General features: G+C 28.9%; 1 protein-coding gene across 1 annotated transcript in view; it reads right to left on the minus strand.

Annotated features, from left to right (window-relative positions):
* The window catches only part of LOC112596933 (transmembrane and TPR repeat-containing protein 2-like), an 83,299-nt gene that overhangs the window by 20,545 nt on the left and 40,550 nt on the right, over window positions 1-22,204 (minus strand). The window contains exons 7-8 of the mRNA XM_025342812.1: window positions 3,262-3,347; window positions 2,857-3,095 (exon numbers count right to left, since the gene is read on the minus strand). Of these exons, the coding sequence (XP_025198597.1) occupies window positions 2,857-3,095; window positions 3,262-3,347 (325 nt within the window). The remainder of the gene's footprint in view (window positions 1-2,856; window positions 3,096-3,261; window positions 3,348-22,204) is intronic.

A 22,204-nucleotide genomic window follows, 5' to 3' on the forward strand; every position in this document is an offset into this window, starting at 1 on the left:
CCCCCAGCTACGGAAAATTTATCCATAAGGACCAGAAAACCTTCCCTGGATAACTAATATAGTAACTAGGTTCCCCAGCCACGTTACAAGTGTTTCTCGTGAATGGTTATATTTATATAGTGAATCATAATTTACCAAGAATGACCAATTAATATTATTCGATCGGGATATAATTAGACTTGTATCCAAGGAATAACAAAATTAAATTAATTTACTTATTTAATTAAAAAATTAAAATAAAATCATTTAATTCACCATAAAAAGTAATTAGTAAATAAAAAATAAATTTCTCGCCAAAGTTTGTCCAAGAACTGCGATTTCAGTTTCTGTATTATAACAAATAGATATCAATATTATCAATATCAGACAATATTAAAAAATATGTATATTATGGATGGTTTATACAAATCAATTCGATATCGTATTTGTTTTTTATAAACATCGCCAAAATGAACGCTATTATTATAATATTTCAATAACAATCCGCGCGACCGGACAAACAAGAAACGTGTTGTTCGCACCCTAAATGTTTGACTTAGCAGCTTGCATATTATTAAATGCTCATCACGTATTACCTCCATCGTAAACTATTCTCAACTCGTTTCCTGTATAATATAGTATATAGTATTATATTCCTGATCCTTCCATAGTCAAAAACTAATTTTGTCCGTTTGAATCATAATGAAAATACAGTAATGGTCAATCTGCAATGTTGTAGCATGTAGCAACTTATGTACAACCCAGACAGATCTATATATAAATGATATTGTATGCGTTTATAATGAAACGATTTTTAATTGATTCACACCATAGAAATTGAAAAAAAAAAAAAAAAAAGAAATGTGACGGTGTCCAAAACAGAAGTGTTAATGCTTGTTTTCGTTGAACGGCATACTATATATAACCATCATCATCATCATCATCATTATTTTTTTTTTAACAACAACGTACGACGACGATAAAATCCCGTTTGTGGTAGCGCCCGGCGCAGCGTTTACTGTTAGAATACAGAGTGGATTATTACACACATATATTATATATATATATATATAATATTACGACGTTGTGAGTACATTTTTCTCTCCGGTTTTCATTTTCTTAATAACCATTTAGTCGCTGGGGAATAGGCCGGTGGAACTCACGAAATTTAAGATCTCAGCCACAACAGCAATAAACGCCGAGTGCAGTATTTTCTCCTCTCTTGGGTGGCGTGTGTTTGCAACAAGCCAAGCATCATATTAATAACTGCACACACACCCACACACACACCCACACACACACACACACACACTGAAGTCGAGTCGTATTGCGATATAAATTAAAATGTCTGCAGAGCCTTTACTCTGCAAAACGTGTACAATATAGTGACGTAAACGCAGAGGCGTGTATTTATGTGTGTTTTGTGCGTACGGGAATACGATTGTAGTACGTGCGAGCGCGTCACGCGTGTGAGTTAGCATTACCATTCAAAAAACTAGCGGCCTGCAATGAGAATTCGCCGCTTTTTCATTGATGCCTATTATAGCCAACGGCACTTCAATATTTATAGCAGTTATATTATACAATTGAAAGTTACAACCCTTTAGAAGTATAAAAGTAAAAAACTTCTCATGTGAAAACTAGATATAACGGTATAATACATATACCTATAGGTTATAATATATCGTATAGGTACAGAACGCATCTAAAACACGCATCTGAATTGAACCAATAACATATGACGTTTTATTTTTATTATTATTATTATTATTATTATTATATACTATTATTGTATCGTATTTGGTGTACACAGATCGGGGTGTGAGTACATAGTAACATCGAGGAAAGCCCGAAGGCTTGAGCAGTATTTACTACCTATTCCATCATATAAATATTATTTTATTATTATTATCTCTTGTATTTAGTAATAACGTTACACAGTGAGATTTTTTTTCAATCTTTGGTGGATTTTCGCTGTATAATACGAAGTTTATTAAACGTTGGTGTAACTATATTGATATCGGATATGCTGAACGACGACCCCTATTTATCTATATGTTCTCTATATATAAGATAGATGGATGTATTAAATTACAGGGAGTTTATTTATTTATTTTTTTTATTAGCACTTGTTATTCGAATATATGCTCTAAAAATAAAAATGACATCGGCGCCGTAATTCAATACACAGGTTATCGCTTGGAATGATAAATGTATGTATGTATAAATATGTGTTTAACTAGGTATTGTGTGTATAGGTTGGTTATTATTAGTTTTTTAACACTCCTGTCGGCAAAAAATATCGAATTTCATTCATAAATACTATAATACAATAAAATAAATAATATACGAATGAAATGTTCGACTTAATAAAGCTATATCTTATTCCGTCAAAATAGTTCTAAACTATAACCATTGTATTATCGTATTTTATCAACTTAAATTATTTTTTCCGGTGTCAGAAACATCTATATCTTAACTGTTGTTTCCCATGCCAAATCGTTGTAATTCGTTATTGTATTTAATATCTTTAAGTACAAGACGTATTTTTTTTTTTGTGTGTGTCTATAATATAATCACTACAGTCCGATTACTATCTATGGGTTTTATATGTTATAGAAAACACATTATTAGTAATTATTGGATGCTATCACGTCTATTTTGTTGATATATAATAGTGATATGTGTATTTTATAATATTGGATTTATATTCAATCGTTGTAGTTAATGTTTCAATGGCAATATTACGTTGTCATCAAAACGACTACAGCAATTGCTAATAATTAATATTGAATAATTTTTTATTTTTTTTTTTTTTTATTCAGGACCATACGCCGTAATTTTTATATAATATAAATTAATGTAATAATAATTTACCTGTGATGAAGATTCGTCAGATTTGATGCCCGATTTGAACACTTTTACCGCTTCTTGGTGTTTACCAATCGTTGCGAACATTCTGCCTAATCGTAACACGCACGACTTTTTAGCAGCCACATGTGACCTAATGTCTTTTACTCTAGAACCGTCCAGAGAGAGGCACTTTTTCAACACCGTTTCGGCTTCAGTGTACCGGTTTGTAGCTGCCAAACAATCACCCAGACTCAAATAGGCCACTGCATTAAACATTTAATTATAATTAATAATTAATTAAATGATCACAATAATTACTAACTATTTTCATCGTGTATATATTATTATAATTTATACGAGCGTTAACTATTGTTGTTAAAAATTAATACGAACAATTATATATTTTTTACTATATCAAATTATATTTACACGCTAATGTTGGTCTGAAATTGATCGCCGACTTGTAGCTTAAAATTGCTTCATCATAATTTTTGTTGTTCCTTAACAAATTTCCACTGTAACATAAAAATTGAAAAGGTTTAAAATTGCAACCACTTCAGATTTTTTTTATTTAGATGGTAAATTATATAGTACATAGTTATATATGCAGGTATTTTAGTGGGAACATTGTTGCACGTTATACGGTAATATATTGTAATGGAATTATTTTTATTTGTTTACGCTGTGAATATAATAATGGTCTACATAATAGTATTTTATATTTTATTATATGGCTTAGATAATAATACCCTTTCACGGTAATGGCGGTGCCGGCAGTTTCGTTTGTATTTTTCGGTTTTGACTTGTAATTATTTATAAACGTTTTATATCGCTTGAATTGCTGCTGCAGTTACGTCGTCTAAGGGGGTTGGCAATTAATTATTTCAATTAATTTTCAGAAACATATTAGTCTCTGAATTGAGGGAATGTTACCATAAATTGTATTAATAGTACACCTCCACTCGTCATCATACATCTGTGGTATTGGTAGGGTGGGCAAAAATAGGGACCGAATGGCATCTCTCGAAAACGTGACAGGCAGTTTGTTTTTGGACGAGTGGGGTAAAATAATAATGAAAAAAAAAAACACTTACGCGGGCACGAGAGAGAGAAACAGATAGATACAGAGACAAGAGGTGGAAGTAGGGGTTACGAGAGGGAGAGAGAAGAGTGTGTTGTCTGTCGCTGACAGAGAATCTTCTCTACTCATCTACTCTTTCTAGTAGTTGACAGTGGATTCTCCAAGAGGCTACATACTATAATATACGCGGTACTATATTATATACATACAATATATAAAGTGTGGTTTCTGACCAAATATATATATATATTTTTCTTCTCTTCTTCAAACGACGCTCCTAAAAATTCGTCAACTAAACGAAGCCACTGCTGTCTCTTCCGAAGGTCGATTCTATACAGCCACTACTCCTAACTACTAATATTACTAAATTATTACTATATATTACCATGATAGATATTTACATACAAAGCACTACAAGTATAAAGAATAATGTGTTTTTACGGACAGTTCTAAAGTCGTTTATACAATATTATAATATAGAAAGTGGAAATTATATTATATCCTTTTCAAGTACTTGTGTATAATATGCGCAACCCATTTTTCTCGTGCAAAGTTAGGTATAGATGTATAGTGTATATATTTATAAAAGATATTATTCGGTGAATATGATTCATGCCTCTATTATAAGAGCTTCGATATCCATGGAGTACTGTAGTTTAAAAGTACCAAAAAGACAAAATAGAAAATCATATTAACACTGTCATTATTTCCATTATGTTAAAATATTGTGTGGGTACATATTATAATATGATGTACCTATACGTATAACATATTTTTATACATATATATGTTACGGTAAATGATGTTATATCGGAAATTAACGTTATTCGCCGGTTATCAATGTTATTTACCTACAAATGTGGGAATTATCGTTATTTTCTAGTGAATAACGTTAATAACCGTATGATTTGGGAAATTCTGATCTGATTATAAAATAAAAAAGGTCATTGCGGAAGATTTAAAAAAATAACCAAAGAACTATAATCACCAAAGAAGACAAAATCGGAAATCAAATATAGAAATCGCAGAAAAAAATTCGGAACTTGGTGGTACTTAAATATTTTTAAATTATTTAACGATAAATTTCCGAATTTTAAATATAACACAAATAAAACTAAAATATAAATATTTAAAAATTATTTCAAATATTTTTTTGATAATTGTCAAGAAAATATTTGTATTGCATGTAAAAATTCAAAAACAAAATTTAGAAAAAAAAAGGAGAGGAAATGATGAAACTTTCTAAAAAAAAATTTCTTCAGCTTGAAATAGGCATAACTGTATGTGTATTTATACCGAACGTTGATAGAGTTCGTGATTCTATGCGAAATATACTAGCAGTTGTCACCCAAGTTGAACATGACTTATACAAACTCTGTAAGTTAATTCTTAATGAAAAAATATATTATTAAAATTAAAATTTGTTTTATATTTTTATAGGTACGGAATATAGTTTTCTTAAATACTATTTCACATGCCCCAAGAAATAGCTGTTTGCAAATAAAATCTATTAGACATGGATAATGTGATAAAATTAGCAGATGGTAAACAGTTGACTCTGAGAGAAGTAGCTAGTAATAATTCGGTTGCGGGCCCTCAAAGGTACCAGCGTTGTCATTACAAGGCTAGTTGTAATAATAATAAGCTTTGTGTCTACCTTGGGGCTGAAAAATTATGTTATATTAAATTTCATGGGAGTAAAACTTGTAAAAATAAATAAAAAATAATAATGCATTTTTTCTATTTTTAAAAATACCTGGATACTGACATAATTTTTCAAATTGTAGTATTTGAGATTCATGCGCATATCTGATTTATAACATCAATTACCTGTGTATTTGGTCATTAACGTGATTATCCGGTTTAAAACAATAATTATCTGTGTATTTGGTAAATAACGTTAATTTCCATTTAACATCATTTGCCGTAACACACACACACACATATATATATATATATATATTATAGATTAATAGATCGAGGTTTATGGTATAAAAAAGCGAGAATTATCGTGAAAACGATTCAAATATATCAAAGGATCATTTAGAATCTGTAACGAATACTTTTAAATGAAAACGAGTCAGACCTAACTCTAGGTACACCTATGGACTAGAATCGTATATGATCGGGTGTGGAAATTTGATAACTATACAACTTAGTCGTTTAAGCGCGTTAACTATACTTTTATTTAACGTCACTTGTTACAGCCAGTTGTATAAGGTACCTCACATAACGATATTATTACTTACCAAGCGTAACGTATAATAAAGATATATTGTAGTAATTTCAGTATACATGTCGTATTAGTGCTTCTATTAAACGAACAAAATCACACGGTATTAGCTGTAGCTAAATAACGGCAAGTTGTTTATAGTTACGACCGCTGTACACGTGTTATTAATCGGTGCACATAAAGACATCCAATTTTCGCTTATAAAAAAAACAACGAACGCCTTTCATTAAGCACATTATTTAGACATTTTATACATTGTATACAAGTATATATATATATATATATATATTTATGTTACGGTAATACGATACAATATATTATATAAATACATACCAACACATCACAATGCACACAACTTGTTTAAATTAAATACAGAATTTATATTATATAATACATATAGATACATTAGGTACCACGGAGTCACATAATTTTACTTCTTAACTGCATAAAAGATATATTTATATATCACCCGGCACAACGTAAGACTATTAAGGTAAATCTATTGGCTATTATTATAATTGTCAGTTTTAATAAAAAATTATTTTAACTTAATGAAAACAGCTGAGCTGTGTAAAATATGTAGACTTTATACACAGGAATATAGTATAAAACCGTTAAATGTTTGCACAGCCCTTTGCTTACGTAACCTACGTTTGTACGTGACATTTAACTACCTCGTCTGTGGGGAAGAGTATGAAAGAACGCGTAGAGGGTCAGTAATCTGGACACCTTCCAGTAAGTTGCCTACGCTTTTAAATTTTTCCTCCTGTATTCTGCAGGTAACGATAAGTCGTTATTTTAGGGGAAAAAATAAAATACATACCTATCCCAGAAAATAAATTCCCCTTATACAGATGCAAATTATAAATGCCCAACTATATAATCTATATAACACACGTCACACACGCTCACAAAAAATAAACGGAGAAAAAATTATTATATAATTTATACGCGCGTTTTACCGGTTACATTATGGGTTTGGTTAGGCTGTTTTTTGGGGGTGTTATGAAATTACAATTACAGTCGACTTACGCGCTTTTCTACACGACGACGTTCGTAACACTCACCTCTACGATTACCCTCCAAACACCCACAGTCCACACTCACGTCTTTCCGCCTCGAGAAGTTCGAAGCTGTGCATGTGACACGTACACGTGCAATTTATACGTGTTACCAACTAGACTGTTGTCGACGGATAAGTTTCTGCCTTAGGAAATTAATTTTCGCCATTTTTTTCTGTCGTAACTAACTTCATGTGCAATTTGGGCGTACGTCGGCTAAACTTTTTTGTTCAACGATAGTTTTAGAAACGACGGCTATTTATTTTGTACAATATTAAAAACCCTTTCAAACATGATTTTTGTTCCGTAATACTATATTCAAAGAAAAAACTTCTTAAAAGGTCTAAAAACACATTGGTATGCAAATTTCTCAAACTCGTAGTGCGTAATTATATGAAAAATAACTTAAATACATTGCACTAACAATTATAGAGCAAACAGTTAAAATAAAAAAATATAAATTATATGAACAACTTTATTATAAGTTAGGTTAGGTTATTATACTCATTAAGTTATTCCTATATATTTTTGATCTAATAATATGAAATTTGTAAATTCTACTTATTTTTTTTTTTTATTACATATTGTAATTATTAATTAACATAGGTGATTTTTTATAAATAATTTTATACTAGTTTATTGTTCAAAATATTCAGTCGACACTAAATGGTAAAAAAAAATATCAAAGTGTAAAATATATGTTAATGCATATATTATATACTATTATAAATTATAATACCTACTGTATATACAATTATTTGTATGATTGATTAATCATTGAATAGCTGTAGGTAATGGTTATATAATATTAGAAGTAAAATACAATTAAAAAAAAAAAAAAAAACGTCAACAATATTTTATAAATACCAAACAATAGAAAATAAACGGCTTAACTACTTGACTTACTATATTTTATAAATATAGGTAATAGAAAATCATTTTTTATTACGTTTCAAAAATACATCCCCGTTTCATACGAGTTTCAATAATAAGCATTATTTGCTAGATTCCTATATAAAAGTTTTATTACTGGTGAATAAAAATATAGTTCAAACTATTTATGTATGGTTATTTCGATTAAAATTTCAATACAGGCCCTTGGGATACCGAACAGTAGAATAAGTTTTATTTATTAACTTTAAAATGTATATAAAATACTCGTAGTTAACAGTTTTATTTATTTTTATCAAGTTTTATATTTATTTCACATTAAACGCATATGCGTTTATATATTATTTATATATATAGGTAGATAATATAATGTTATATGGTGATTTTTTTAAAGATACAAATGTACAACTTTCATAAACTATAATTCTATACAATTTTTGTATTTTCAAAAAAATTATGTTTTATATTGTTTGAAGAAAGTTATAAGTAATAACGAAACTATTATATTTTTAAAAGAACCGAATTATAGTTTTCTTTTTGACATAACATATTTTTTACTGTTCACATTCCGAGTAAAACAGTTTAAACATTTCTTAACATAATATTTATTAAATACTGAACTAGCATATATTGTATAGGTACAAATATTTATAGTTTATAAGTTATGTTATCCCTGTTACGTCATTTTTCTTATCATTTAATTATTTATATTTTAAAATTAACCTAACCTAACCTAACATACCTAAAAATATTTATAAGGATAAAATTGGTTAATAAATTGGATTATTAAAAAAAATAATATAATAGTTTATTTAAAACATGAGTTTTGGAAGTAAGAAAAAAATATTAGTTAAAAACTATTGAAACGAGTTGTCATGCAAATTTAACATTTTGCAAACACATAACAATATTATGTAACGAAAGACAACAAGACGATATTATAACAACACTAAAGTGTAGTGAAATAATGTATAATTCAGTATTTTATTACTTTTATTAATATATAAACTTACATTCTACATAGGCAGTTTGCTATAGAGTATTACGCAATGAATAATAACAATATTTATTAGGAAATATGATTGCATTTTATGTTAATACAGATCCCATTACCCATAATTGAATAATTAATTTACTTCTCAATGATTTCTTAAAATATAAAACTAATCAATTCTTGGAATGTTTATTTTTTGAAACAAATATTAGTATAGAACAAAAATAGAGAAAAAAAATTAAAAGTAATTAATAAATGTTTATAGATACATTATATAAGAGAAAATATAGTAAATGGGATGTAATGTATAAAATAACTTCAAATACCTATTACATATTTGTGAATAAAATTATTTGAAATTCAATGTACATATCACATACTTTGGTTATATAATACCACGAAATAAATAAATTAAGCATGTACAGATCTTGCTCCAAATAACATTGTTCAAATACCAGAAATTCTCATCTAGTTTGTTCTCTTATTAAATTTACAATAGTTTTGTGGAAAGTATTGTATATAATAACGCATAATTATTTTGAAAATTTAATAACTTGTTTAATTATAAAATTACAAGTGTATAGGGTGTGCATAAACGAATGGTTTTTGTAACGCTTATTGATAATAGCCAATGTACGATGGTATAATAACAAGTAAAAAAGTTCAATCGATTGATTTAAAACGAGAATATAATTCTCAGCATTTTAATGACAATCTAAATAATAATTTATCGTGTTTAAAATACTGTTTATATATTTTAATTAATTCGATGTAATCATATTTTTTTATCATAAAAGTAATTTATTTGTCTATTTATTTATGATTGGTGTAAATGAAAATTAACTGCAAAAATAGCAATAACAATAATATCCATTTAGATTAGATTAACAGGTATATTAAAATATATAATTTATTATTCAGTTACAGTATGAAACCTATTTACCCACCCATATAGTGTAATCTATTGGGCTATAATATTAGATAATAAACGCAAAAATATGCGAAAAGTAATCATTTTTAAAACTCGTTACGTGTAAAACTACCATGGTAACAATTTAAAAACATTTGTCGTAGTGATCCTATGCACACACACTCCCCATTAAACACCTACATACGCGTTTTATTTTTTAAATTCAATTGAAAAATCATAGATTTCCTGTATTATATATTTTATATAGAAAAGCACCTACGAATTTCATATCGCGTAAAACATTAAGCAGTTATAACTTATAATTTATGTAGGTATAATATTCACATTAAATATATATTGTAGTTTCAAACGCCAGGGTAAAAGACGAGATTTAAAAACCAACCGATTATTTTATGCGAAGTGCGCTTTTTATCGCTTTACATATAATAATAATAATAAAATTAATAAAAACAACGATACTGTTTTTAGCGAAGAGCGGCGCCGGAAGTAAAATAAACACCTAGCGGGCGAGGAACTACATTATATTTTATTTTATCATCGCAAGTTGAACCCTCGGGGTCTAACCGCACACTTTTTGGCTGAAAGCATGCACATATTCTATTATCATATACATTTAGGTATTAAACAAATGTGGATAAAATCTAATTTATAGTAATAATATTAATACTATTTATATGTAGATGATAATTAATGCAATGAATTCCCGTATATATCATCTGCATAATATTTCGATTATATGAATTATTATTTTGTAATATCACATTTATTTTATAAAATTAACAATTATAAACCGTAAATAAAATATTAAACAGAAAATTGAAATTATTGAAAATTTCATATTCAATGTATCAAGTTTAAAGCAACAAATTATAAATTTGTTTACTTATTAGTCATTACTAAACTAACTTTTTACTGTAATACATAAAATATAAAAATCATGTTTATTCAAAACTTACAAGTCAATATTATTTTCATTTTGAGATATTTAAGTCTGAACTTTACTAAAATAATATTACGTATTTGTTTAAGAAACCGCGTTCTTTATTTTTTGGATGGTCTTTAGAAGAATATTAATATATTTTTATTATACTGTTATGTTATAATATAATTTGTGTTATAAATTTCACCGGTGTGGGTCATAAAGAGTATAAAAAAAAAAAATAACGACGCGGTAAGCTGAAGGTTACACGTGCATATTATTATTATAAAAGCTGCAGCAAGAAGAATCGCGGGCGGCAACGGTCGAATGGAATGGCCGGGCGCGTAGTGGTGCGTCGGCGGAACTGTTTCTAATTTATGGCGACCTGTTGTCCGAGAAATGCGCGCAATTACCGTTTTTCGCCGCCGAACGATTATACACGAGCACACGCCGCGGCATTTAACACAGCCATTTAACAAGAATTAATATCCTTCAACCCCAATGCCTCGGCAACCGCGTGTTTTCGCCACTGCTGAGTAAAAGGCCACCCAAGAGGTGAATGTATGTGTATTATCGTACCTATATGTATATTATTATTTATTACATATACTTAATATACATATACATATACCACCTATAGCATATCTATGCGGATATAGTGGCTATGCTATATTATTATTTATAGGTATATATGTAGTACGTACGATATTCCAACAGATTTTGGGCCATAAATCGCATCCTCCGCTATTCTTCTCTTTACTACGGCAACCTTCTCCAGCCCGACAAAAGTCGTACAGTACAAAGTCATCACGGCGTTCTATCCTCCGATAGTATACAGATATGCACGGGTATAGTGTATGCGACGTGACCACCGCATTGCTCTATTTCCGTTTCATAGGCCCGACACCGGAAATCGAATATCGGCGACGACATAAGGTACATAATTATTATTATATATTATACGTTCACGACGGATTTGAGAGCAACCCGACGCATTTATATAAAAAAAATATGTCTAAAAATTATATTCCCTGTGTCTCGTTGTAAAGATCTCAATTGTCTGGACGTCGTATTTTCATATTCATGCTAATTTTAACGCATTGTGGTTTTACGCTAACAATTATTATAATAATTATAATATTATCTCAGGAAAAATTCATAATGAATATAGATTAATTTTACCAAAATAGCTGAAATGAGTCATATAATTGAATTGAGATGCATCACTGTGATATTATTATTATTATTATATCCATATCTTAAAGTAATTGAGAAAAACTTATTTTTTTATTCTTTTACAAATTTGACTTACATAATGTATACTACGAGTAATTAATGATGATTAACGCAAGTAATATTTATTTTACAAAATGCCTTAACATAATTGAACAATTGACAGAATTTTATTCGATAAGCTTAAAATAAAAAAAAAGATTACGTGGCGAGTAAGTGCAAGAGAAATTTTATTAGATAAGCAATTCCATACCATTGAGATGGTTAAATGAAATAATAAGATGATAGCTGGAAAAATTCATTTTAAAGCGTTTAGTAATGTAGGATTCATAAATTTCAAATTTTTTGTTATTGTTTTGTGAATTTGTTGATATAATAATTCAGAATGCTGTTGCGATTCTAAAGGAGGTTAATAAGAAAGTACAATATGATGTAAAGAGATTATTTTCTATTATTATTTTCTAGCTGATACGGGGAGGGATATGAGTGGCTTTAATATATTTTTATTATAATAGGCTAATTTAAAAATAAGTTAATAAAAGTTTGTAAATTTGTTAATTTGCTGTAAAAGCTGATGGGTTTGGTTTATCAGTGAAAATGGTTTGTGGCCACAATTTTTTTGGTTACGGGCAAGTAAGATAGAATGACTTAGGTGTAGCCTGTAGTGCACTATGCGTTTTTTTAGAAGTTTACAAAATAAACTATTGTACTCCAAGGTCGATTAGTGATTTTTGAACCAGATTTTTATCAATGTTTTTTAAAATATATAAAAATTTGAATATGTATTTTTGTAAGTTAATTTATATTATTGGTATCGGTAACCTTTGTAATATGTTCACTATAAATAATTTATATTTTATCATAGGTATCGTCGAGTATGAAAAATCGATTTTGTGTTGAAAATATCTACGGAAAGTTTTCAGATAATTTTTGTTTTAAAGAAGTTGTTGAGGGATCAGAATTCTTCATCGTATTCAGTTAATTTATTTGATTTATTAGATATTATTATTAATAGTGGAACTACTTATTGCTTAGTCTGTGTATTTATGGGGTTCACTTGAAAGACTGTGATAAACGAATAAGTTTAGATATGGAATTGGTAGTAAATTTTGTTCGTGCTAGTATTAGATTTCATTTCGATTACAACTCGTAACAAGGATATAACTTGATTAAATGTTTACAAGGCACATCGCGGTCGCACCCAAATACTTACGTAGAATACTGTAAATAAATATATGTAACCACACACTTTTTTGGAGCCACGCAAATATTCTTGAAAATGGGTATGAAATAAAGCTAGTTAATTTTACATTCAATGTGTGATATATATATATATATATAAAAATAAACGCGCACGTTAAGACATGAAATACGTTAGAAGCACGTCTTGTACAGTTATGTTTATGGACGTAGTATTGCCTCCAAAATCTAAGTAAGTGACCTTTTTGCATTTTCTTTTACATTACTTCCAGATAGTTTTGAAGACTATTTTTACATTTTTAGACTTTTTATTTAATTATGTGTACGTTCATAATTATTTTTTATTAAAAAAAAAAAAAATTAATATTTAAGATTCAACCTAGAAATTAATTGATTATATCTATCGGAGAAATTCAAATGTAAGTGGACCTCTACCTACACTTGGAGGCAAGTAAGTGTACAATATTTTTAAAATCAGTAAGTAATTCGTGGAACTTAAAAAAAATCTTGTTAGGCAATTTGAGTGTTTACATGTTTATAAGTTCTCTGAAGACATATAACTGTACAAGTAACAAGAGAAAAACTAATTGCCAGTGAAAAATTCATAATTTACGGAATAAATAACTTTTATATTTTTTAAAACTACTAATATTAAATTATAATGTTTATTTAACAATGTAAAATTTTCTATAATAAATTATTGTTCTTTATTAGAAATATGAATAGAAATTTAATTTTTGAAATATTCAAACAAATATGTATATAGTGTAATTATAAAGTTGTATGAATATATATTATTATCACAGTTAATCGACTTTTGTAATAATATATATTTCTTGTTTCATTTAATATTTAGATATTCGGTACAGTATAATAAAGCATATTTCATTAGCTGTTATTGTAAATTTTTTAATATAAAATTTAATAACAATTGATGTTTGAAATAAAAAAATTTTATGATTTAAAATTTTTTTTTATGAATTAATTTGACATAATTCATTAATATTGTATCGTTATTCAATTTTTATTTTGTAATATTATTGTTACTCTTTATGTTAACCTGCAGACTGCAGTTATAATTTATTATTAATTTTATAAACCTATCTTTATATTATATTCATATTTAAATTAAACACTTATTATTAATATTATGCTTTGAAATAAAATGAAAATAATAAATCGGTTTAAAAAAAAAATAATGGTAAAAAAAGTAATGAATTGAAATACTTGTATTAATTTTAAAACAATTATTGATTTTGGATAGATAATTATTTATCTGCACGGATAAACAGTAAAAAAGTCACAGATAATCGACATGATGTCGAAAAAAATACGTTATGAATTATTCAGTTGCTTGCCGTGTTGAATAAAAATATTTTCAACCCGAGTTTGTTAAACACTAACAAATAATTTTCAATGAAAGATATTGAATAATTATTTTATTTTATTCATGTTAAGCATAATACTATAATATGATAATTTAATAATTTATGTAAATTATACGATTTTACAATTATTGTTACACTAATTAATAAAAATTTAAGAAAAAAAAAATTTTTTGAAATTTAATAATTATATATTATTCACCTATAATATTATTGCTCTTTTTTTTTTCTAATTTGACATTCGTATGTTATATGCATATAATGTAGGTATGAAATGAACCAACATTGTATACACCACTAATAGTTATTTAGTTTAATAATTTATCGCTAAGCTCAATTGTATATTATATAAGTAACATATTTTGATTTTCAAATACATTCAAAATGTGCTGGAGTTTCAATGTTAACATGATTGGATTTTATTCATAAAGTTAGCAAGTTGATTACGATTATATTATAATACGACAAGTAACATCATTATGCAAATAAAACATACTCAGAAATGTATTATTGTCTTGTTGGTAGAGTAATTGAGTTAATATTTAATAAACAGTTTATAACGAAGAATGCATATTAGTCATATTACTTATAATATTACGATTTGAAATAGACCTATTATACTATGAAGAAGTAAAAAAATAAGCATTTTAAACTTTCGTTGTAATCAAAACATTTGATTTTTTTAATATTAAAAGCAAAAGTATATAAACGTATGTCGTATATACCCGGTGGTACTTTATTTGGAAGTGCAATAGAATCCAAAAAGTACCTACCCAACTAAGCAATTTAAGCAGAGCCGTAGGAACTTCACCCCCACACCTTTTATTTAAAAACACAAGTACACAATTTATTATCAATAATAATTATTAAAAATAGGTTGTGGTATTATATGCTTATAGACGGATTTCGGTCTCGAGAAATTAGGAAACTACGTCGTACAATAACGATTTTATTTTTATACAAACTACTACGTAAATATCGGCTGCAATAAATAGTTAGACAATTAGAATAAGTTAGAAAAGTACTAGGTAGAATAATAACATATCTACACGATACACTTTATAAAATGAGTATATCTAAAATACTGTTGAACAATATTATTTTCAAATCATAATGCTCAAATTTACGTAACGCCCACCCACCCACCCACCCACCAATTCAAACAAGGTGAGCGGTTGTCCCTTTGATACACGTGTTCGGCGCCACTGAATTTACCTACCCATATTAACTAATTAATCAAGAAATATTTTACATAAAAACTATAGCACTCAGACGGATTGATAAATGTCCAGTTTTTATCATATAATATCTTCGATGTATAGTTTTTTAATTTTAACAAAATAAATTTATATTTATATTTCTCTCGTAAGTACTTTACATAGTATATACTATTACATTGTGATCACGCGGTACTGCAGGTGTGTTACGTAGATGGTCACGTAGATTGGGTAATATGTACCGAATACAATTATTTTAAAGTTTGTGGTTTAAACTATCGTAAACACGCTATTATGCGTGGTGCAGTTAATATTAACGGGTGTTATTGCTGCCGAGAGAAGATATGCAAAATAAAGACGTTTTATTGTATTTTACGCGAATTTCATATCTGAAGCAAATCCTAACATTTTCTGGACCGATCTTCAGAGCACGCGAGTGAACGCATATACTTAACTCTCGAGCCATTCGGGCGCGCGCACACACACATACACACACACACACACACACACACACAAATATAGTGACAATGTTTAAATTACGGGTTAATGCGTGGCGCGCGCGTTTGTGTGCGGTTAATCGCGTGCGATCTAAAGCAATAACAGCTGTGCGTTAGGTCTTTTCCGTTTCGGGGGGGGGGGACGTGCGCGCGTGTTGTTGTTGTTTGTAAACCTCGGGGCGGCGCAGCGGTGGCGTTAAGTCGAGGAAAAAAAACAAAAAAAAATATACAAGAAAATACTTTATCAGCCCATAAACGCTCGACGTACAAGCGCACACACCCGCGCGCTCATTCACACCGCACGCACCAGTTGCTTCGGCTTAAGTAACGTGCGAATATCGGCATATGCGTTACTCGGTTCATTAATCTTTCGTTTTACACTGCACCACGTTCGCTGTTTCCAGGACGCTTCGCGCTGCTATACATATATGCACACGCACACACGTTCGGGCGTATTAACGGGCTGTTCGCTTTGTGCGGTCTTTGCCACCAGGCACCAAACATATTATGCGCGAAAACCGACGCATTCATCGCGTACGTGTGTGTACATAATGTATATTATTATAGTGTCGTCGTCGTATATACGGCGGTATTATAATATACAAACACGGCGCTGCAGTGCGCGCGTACGCCGTACAATTATAACGACGGAGACGGATGATATTCAGCGCGCACAAAATGTGGTTATTAAAAAAAAAAAAAAAAAAAAAATTGTTTATGTCACGAACAAAAAAAAATAAAAAAAAAATAAAATTGTAAATTACACGAACACCATACGACGATGTTATATTATACAATGTACAATGTACATACATTATATTGCGGTATATTATCATCGTGATGTGTACGGGACGAGAAAATATGTATATGTATACCATTTCCGCTGTCGCTTTTATCCAGTAATTTGTATTTTAATGACAGTGCCTACTTTTTGACGCCATCACCGTCGACAAAACAAATTGATACAAACGGTATGTGAAAAACGACCTTTTTTTTTAATAATAATCTCCCGTCGACGCGACTTCCACGTCAACAGAACCCTTATTGTCATACTACGCACTGACAAAAGTTTTACACACGAATTAATCATCGCGATCGTCGTTCGTCGACTGGAATAACAACTCATCGTGTATTTGTAGTCTTGTACCATATTAAAGCCAGACAGACCCCACCATGTTGTTGTGATAAAAAAAAAAAAAATCACGTCGTAACGCAACGACAATATTAAAATATTTACGTCACACAATGTGGGTTGTGGTTACATAGTAGGTACTTACACGCATAATGAAAAAGCGCAATACGATATTAAATAATAATAATACGATTTTTTTTCTCATATAAACGAGTGAAGTGTAAATACTCTATACACATATCATAAGTTATGACTTAAGAAATATTTCGTCCGACATTATACCTATACTCGCAGTTTATGCTCACAACTCTGGATACCGTAACTGTTGGTAGATACGCTGTTCGCAGTAAACAAAACGACAGAATCACTGTAAAAATATATTTTTTTAAATAAAACTCTTATAAGAAGTCAACGTGTTAAAGTTCAAGACGTTGTCATGTTGATGATCTTAAAATTTTATTTGAAGAATATTCACATCGCATTGAATATAGTAAAGTATATTAATATTATTATATTTAAAAATTATATTATTAATGGTTTAAAAACGAATAAAAGCAATTACCCACTCTCCAATCAAATATCATTAAATTAACAAACATTTTAATTATATAGATTTATAATTTAAAGAACATACTCGTATTAATGACATAAATTCATTATCTAAGACAAGTTTTAGAACAAGTTTTTGAAATCACACGAACTTATAGAAATACTATGACGGCATATTTTTTGTTTTTAATATTATAATATAGTCACGGTATATAGTCACACTGGTTTGATGTGCATCACTATTAATACCATAAAAGTATAATAATATTATTATATTAAACCACAATTCAAATTCAGAACTCGTGGTATAACAATATTCCTTCATACACGTACTTGCAGAGCTCCGGGGTTTCGCTGATCCAAATTTGGGAAATATTGTTATATTATTACGATCTTTGTGTTTTCATTTCGACGGTGTTATCCATTACGCAATATTATAAATTTATAAACATACCTGTTTTGTTTCACCAACTTGACAACCCACACAACGGATGATTCATTATTTGAGTTCGTAAAACAATTAACGGGTTTCCAAAACGAATATTATTAAGCTATGATTGTATAAGTGTACAGTCAACTATATTAGTTTTATATATAACACAAAATGTACAATAAAATAATGTGATAATATACATGTTGTTTGTACGTGGGTGATATATTAATAACTTATGACATAAGTTATTATTGCTACGAACAAGACAATTAACTAATTCGTATGATATAATATGCACGGAAATTGATGATGAAAGCAATGTTTGTATAATTATAATATTAATTAGTATTGTTCATAAGTTAGGTATGATAATTTTAGTATAAATTGTCTAATTATTATTCATCCTATTTAATTTGAACTGAATTCGATACCAATTGTTTTTAAGGAGTTATAATAGAACATTTTTTTTTGTATAGGTGCGTGATTCGTGTGATATGTTTAGGTGCGTATCAATGATTATAAATAAATGTGTGTAGTTGTAGTACAATAGCTGATAATGTAAAATTAATAACAGGGTGCTTTTCAACTATAGCATATAGGTAATCAACCAGATGTCGATGAGTGTAAATTATTACGCTAAAAATCATGTTAATCTCTATTAACGTGATAAGTAATCAGAAAAATTGAACAATTTTACGTTTTAAAATCAAATTTAAATAATAAATGTGAGAAGAAATCGCATTAGTATTTTATCAGTATAATAAACAAAAGCTACAAGATATGTATTTATTGAAAAAATGGTTGGTTTGAATTCTTCTTTAAGAGTTTAGACTAAATTAACAAGTTGTATTTTTGTAAGTGTATATTTTATACAGGTAGATTCAATGTATATTTTAGAGAGATGGAGTATTTAAAATATTAGTTTTTTTCTTAATTTATGAAAAAATATGTTGAATAGCTTTATAAATTTTCTTTCATTCTTAAATCGTATACTTATTAGTTATTATATATTATTATAGTTCAGAGTTTATATTTATGAATACAATTGTAGAACAAATTTTGTTGATAAGTACATTAGTTTTATTCAGTGCTGAGGTATAACGTCAAGTCGACAAAATTGAAAATTCGGTAACCTGTAATATCTAAAGGTTACGACGAGTATTGGAATGCGAAGTCGTAAATTGCGTTATCATTTTTAAGTCGAAAAAAATGTGTTTCACGCTAGGAAAGTTGCAATATTTTAAGTCAAAGAGAATAATATTTTCATACAAAGTGTTACATCGATGGACAGCAGTGTCCAAATATATAGTTAAATATTTTATTATTTAAACATTGTGATATTTTAAAACACACTTATAATCATTCGGAATTTACTAACCAATAAGTTTCACGGTTTCAAATATATTTTGTTTATTACTTACTATACCCATTGGGGAAAAAATTCGAATATTTTTCTGTATATTAAGTCTTAATAATGCTTTCATTTTATACTTTATAACAGAATATCTATAGGTTTATAACAACCACTTTTTTAAATTTAGGACTTTAGAGTAGAATATTTTTTTTGAAAATGTTTATATACAAGTTAAATAGATCAATTATAGTATTAATATTTAATTATGAATATTTCATGTCTCGAGAAACTGATAATTATTGAAAATAATAAGTAAGATGTTGAGTATTACCAGCGGTGAGGAATTACTACCGTTAGCCATAATGTATTAATAATTGTTATTTAAACTGTAAACGTTTTAAATAGTTATGAATTCAATAATGGTCATCAATGTTCTGTTAGGTTATTTTATTATGCGGATGTCATTCATATAAAATATACATTCTAAAAGAAACCATTAGGAAATATGACTATTATTATAAACGACTTTTCAGTACTTTAATGATTGCCTGAGATTATGACGGTATACTGAAAAAAATCACTACATATTATATTTATCATGTTTTACAGGTGTGCGTCTTACGTACGTTTTCTTAATAATTTAATAATTCCAATCATCTGCGATTGCTATACCTCTCTTTCGCAGATCTCAGTCATGTGCATATTACGTATTTAAGGTTATAATATTATGTATTTTTTTGTAGCACTATTTTGCCTACTGTACGCTATTAATTCCATCATGCTATAAACAAAATCGCAAAAGGACCGAATACAAAGAGATGAAACGGTTGTCGCGCTGGGACAAAATTGTTCCATTTATCGTGCCCTGCAGGGAGGGGAAAAAGAAGTTTCCACCGATAATTCGAAAATGTACAATGTATAATACATAGCAGATTTATCACTGTACCATATTGTACATATTGTATATATATATATATGTACTATGTACTATGTATATATCTAATATATATATATTAAGGGAGTATGCGCTCGGTCGCTTATTTATACCGTGAAGTTTGGTCGCCAATTTGGTTTCAAGTCAGCGGCGGCAACCGATTTGTCCTTAATTTTATTACGCTTTCTTTTTATATGCGCTCGCTCCAAACGGACGGCGAGCGGGTCACGAAGAAACGTTATTGGCTGGTGACATCTGCACCATCGGTCCAAACTGTCGGCCGTAAACGATTCCTTTTCACATATTGCTTTCTCGATCACTACGCGCACACACACACACACACACACACACACATATTTATATGTATATGTATTATTAAATTGTTTATATACATGTACGATATAATATATAAACTGTACTGCGCTAGAGCTATATATACGAAGCAGTGGCGGCATTTGCTACGAATCGTTGCATTTATATTTGTGGTTATAGATTCCTGTCGAGATTTTATATCCAATATGTGATAGTCGCTGCACAAATCATATAGTAGACTTAAATAATTCTCGGGATGAACGCTCTTTGATTTTAAATAGGTATTAAATAGGTGATTTATTTTAAAACTTCGCTCATTTTCACAGTTTTAGAGAAATATATATATATATATAGATAAGTTGAAATGAATGAAGACACAGATATAGAGAAGGATGGAGATAAAGCTGTGAAACAGAGACAGAGAGAATCGGACACGTTGACGCAATGACACTATATTATTACATACACAGATATTGTGTGTGTGTGTGTGTGTGTGGCACGTGAACGAAATCCGTTTCAGAGTTTTATACTCTACGAGCCATAGTGGAAAGCGATTTGAAGAACTAACGCGAATATTGGTTTTTCGAAACGCAGTTCAAGTGCGAAATTGGCGATTTTCCGATCGCAGCCGCAGGCGAATTGTTGGCCACACAATGGGTCCTTTGATCCGCGTGGCCACCACATTGACCACATTGTTTGAGTTTTTGGAATTTGGTATCAAAAGTTTAAGGACTCCAATCGAAAAATTGGCAAAGTCTTATAGGATTATTAAATTATTAAAATTATAATTAAAGCAATTTATAAGTATACTCAAGAACCATATTTTTAAATCTTTACATTTTTTACCCAATTTAAGAAGTATTGTGCAGTGGTATTAGACATTTTTTTTAAAATTGTTAACAGGATGATATTTTTGAAAAAATTAACATAGGTATTTAATTAAAATTTGAGTAAGTAGCTTCTGAGTTTTTAAACTTATAATTTACTACTAAGAATAATATGTTTGGAAAATATAG

This window comes from Melanaphis sacchari, unplaced genomic scaffold (assembly GCF_002803265.2).
Source record: "Melanaphis sacchari strain LSU unplaced genomic scaffold, SCAv2.0 Contig36_pilon_pilon, whole genome shotgun sequence".
Taxonomy (NCBI): Eukaryota; Metazoa; Arthropoda; class Insecta; order Hemiptera; family Aphididae; genus Melanaphis; species Melanaphis sacchari.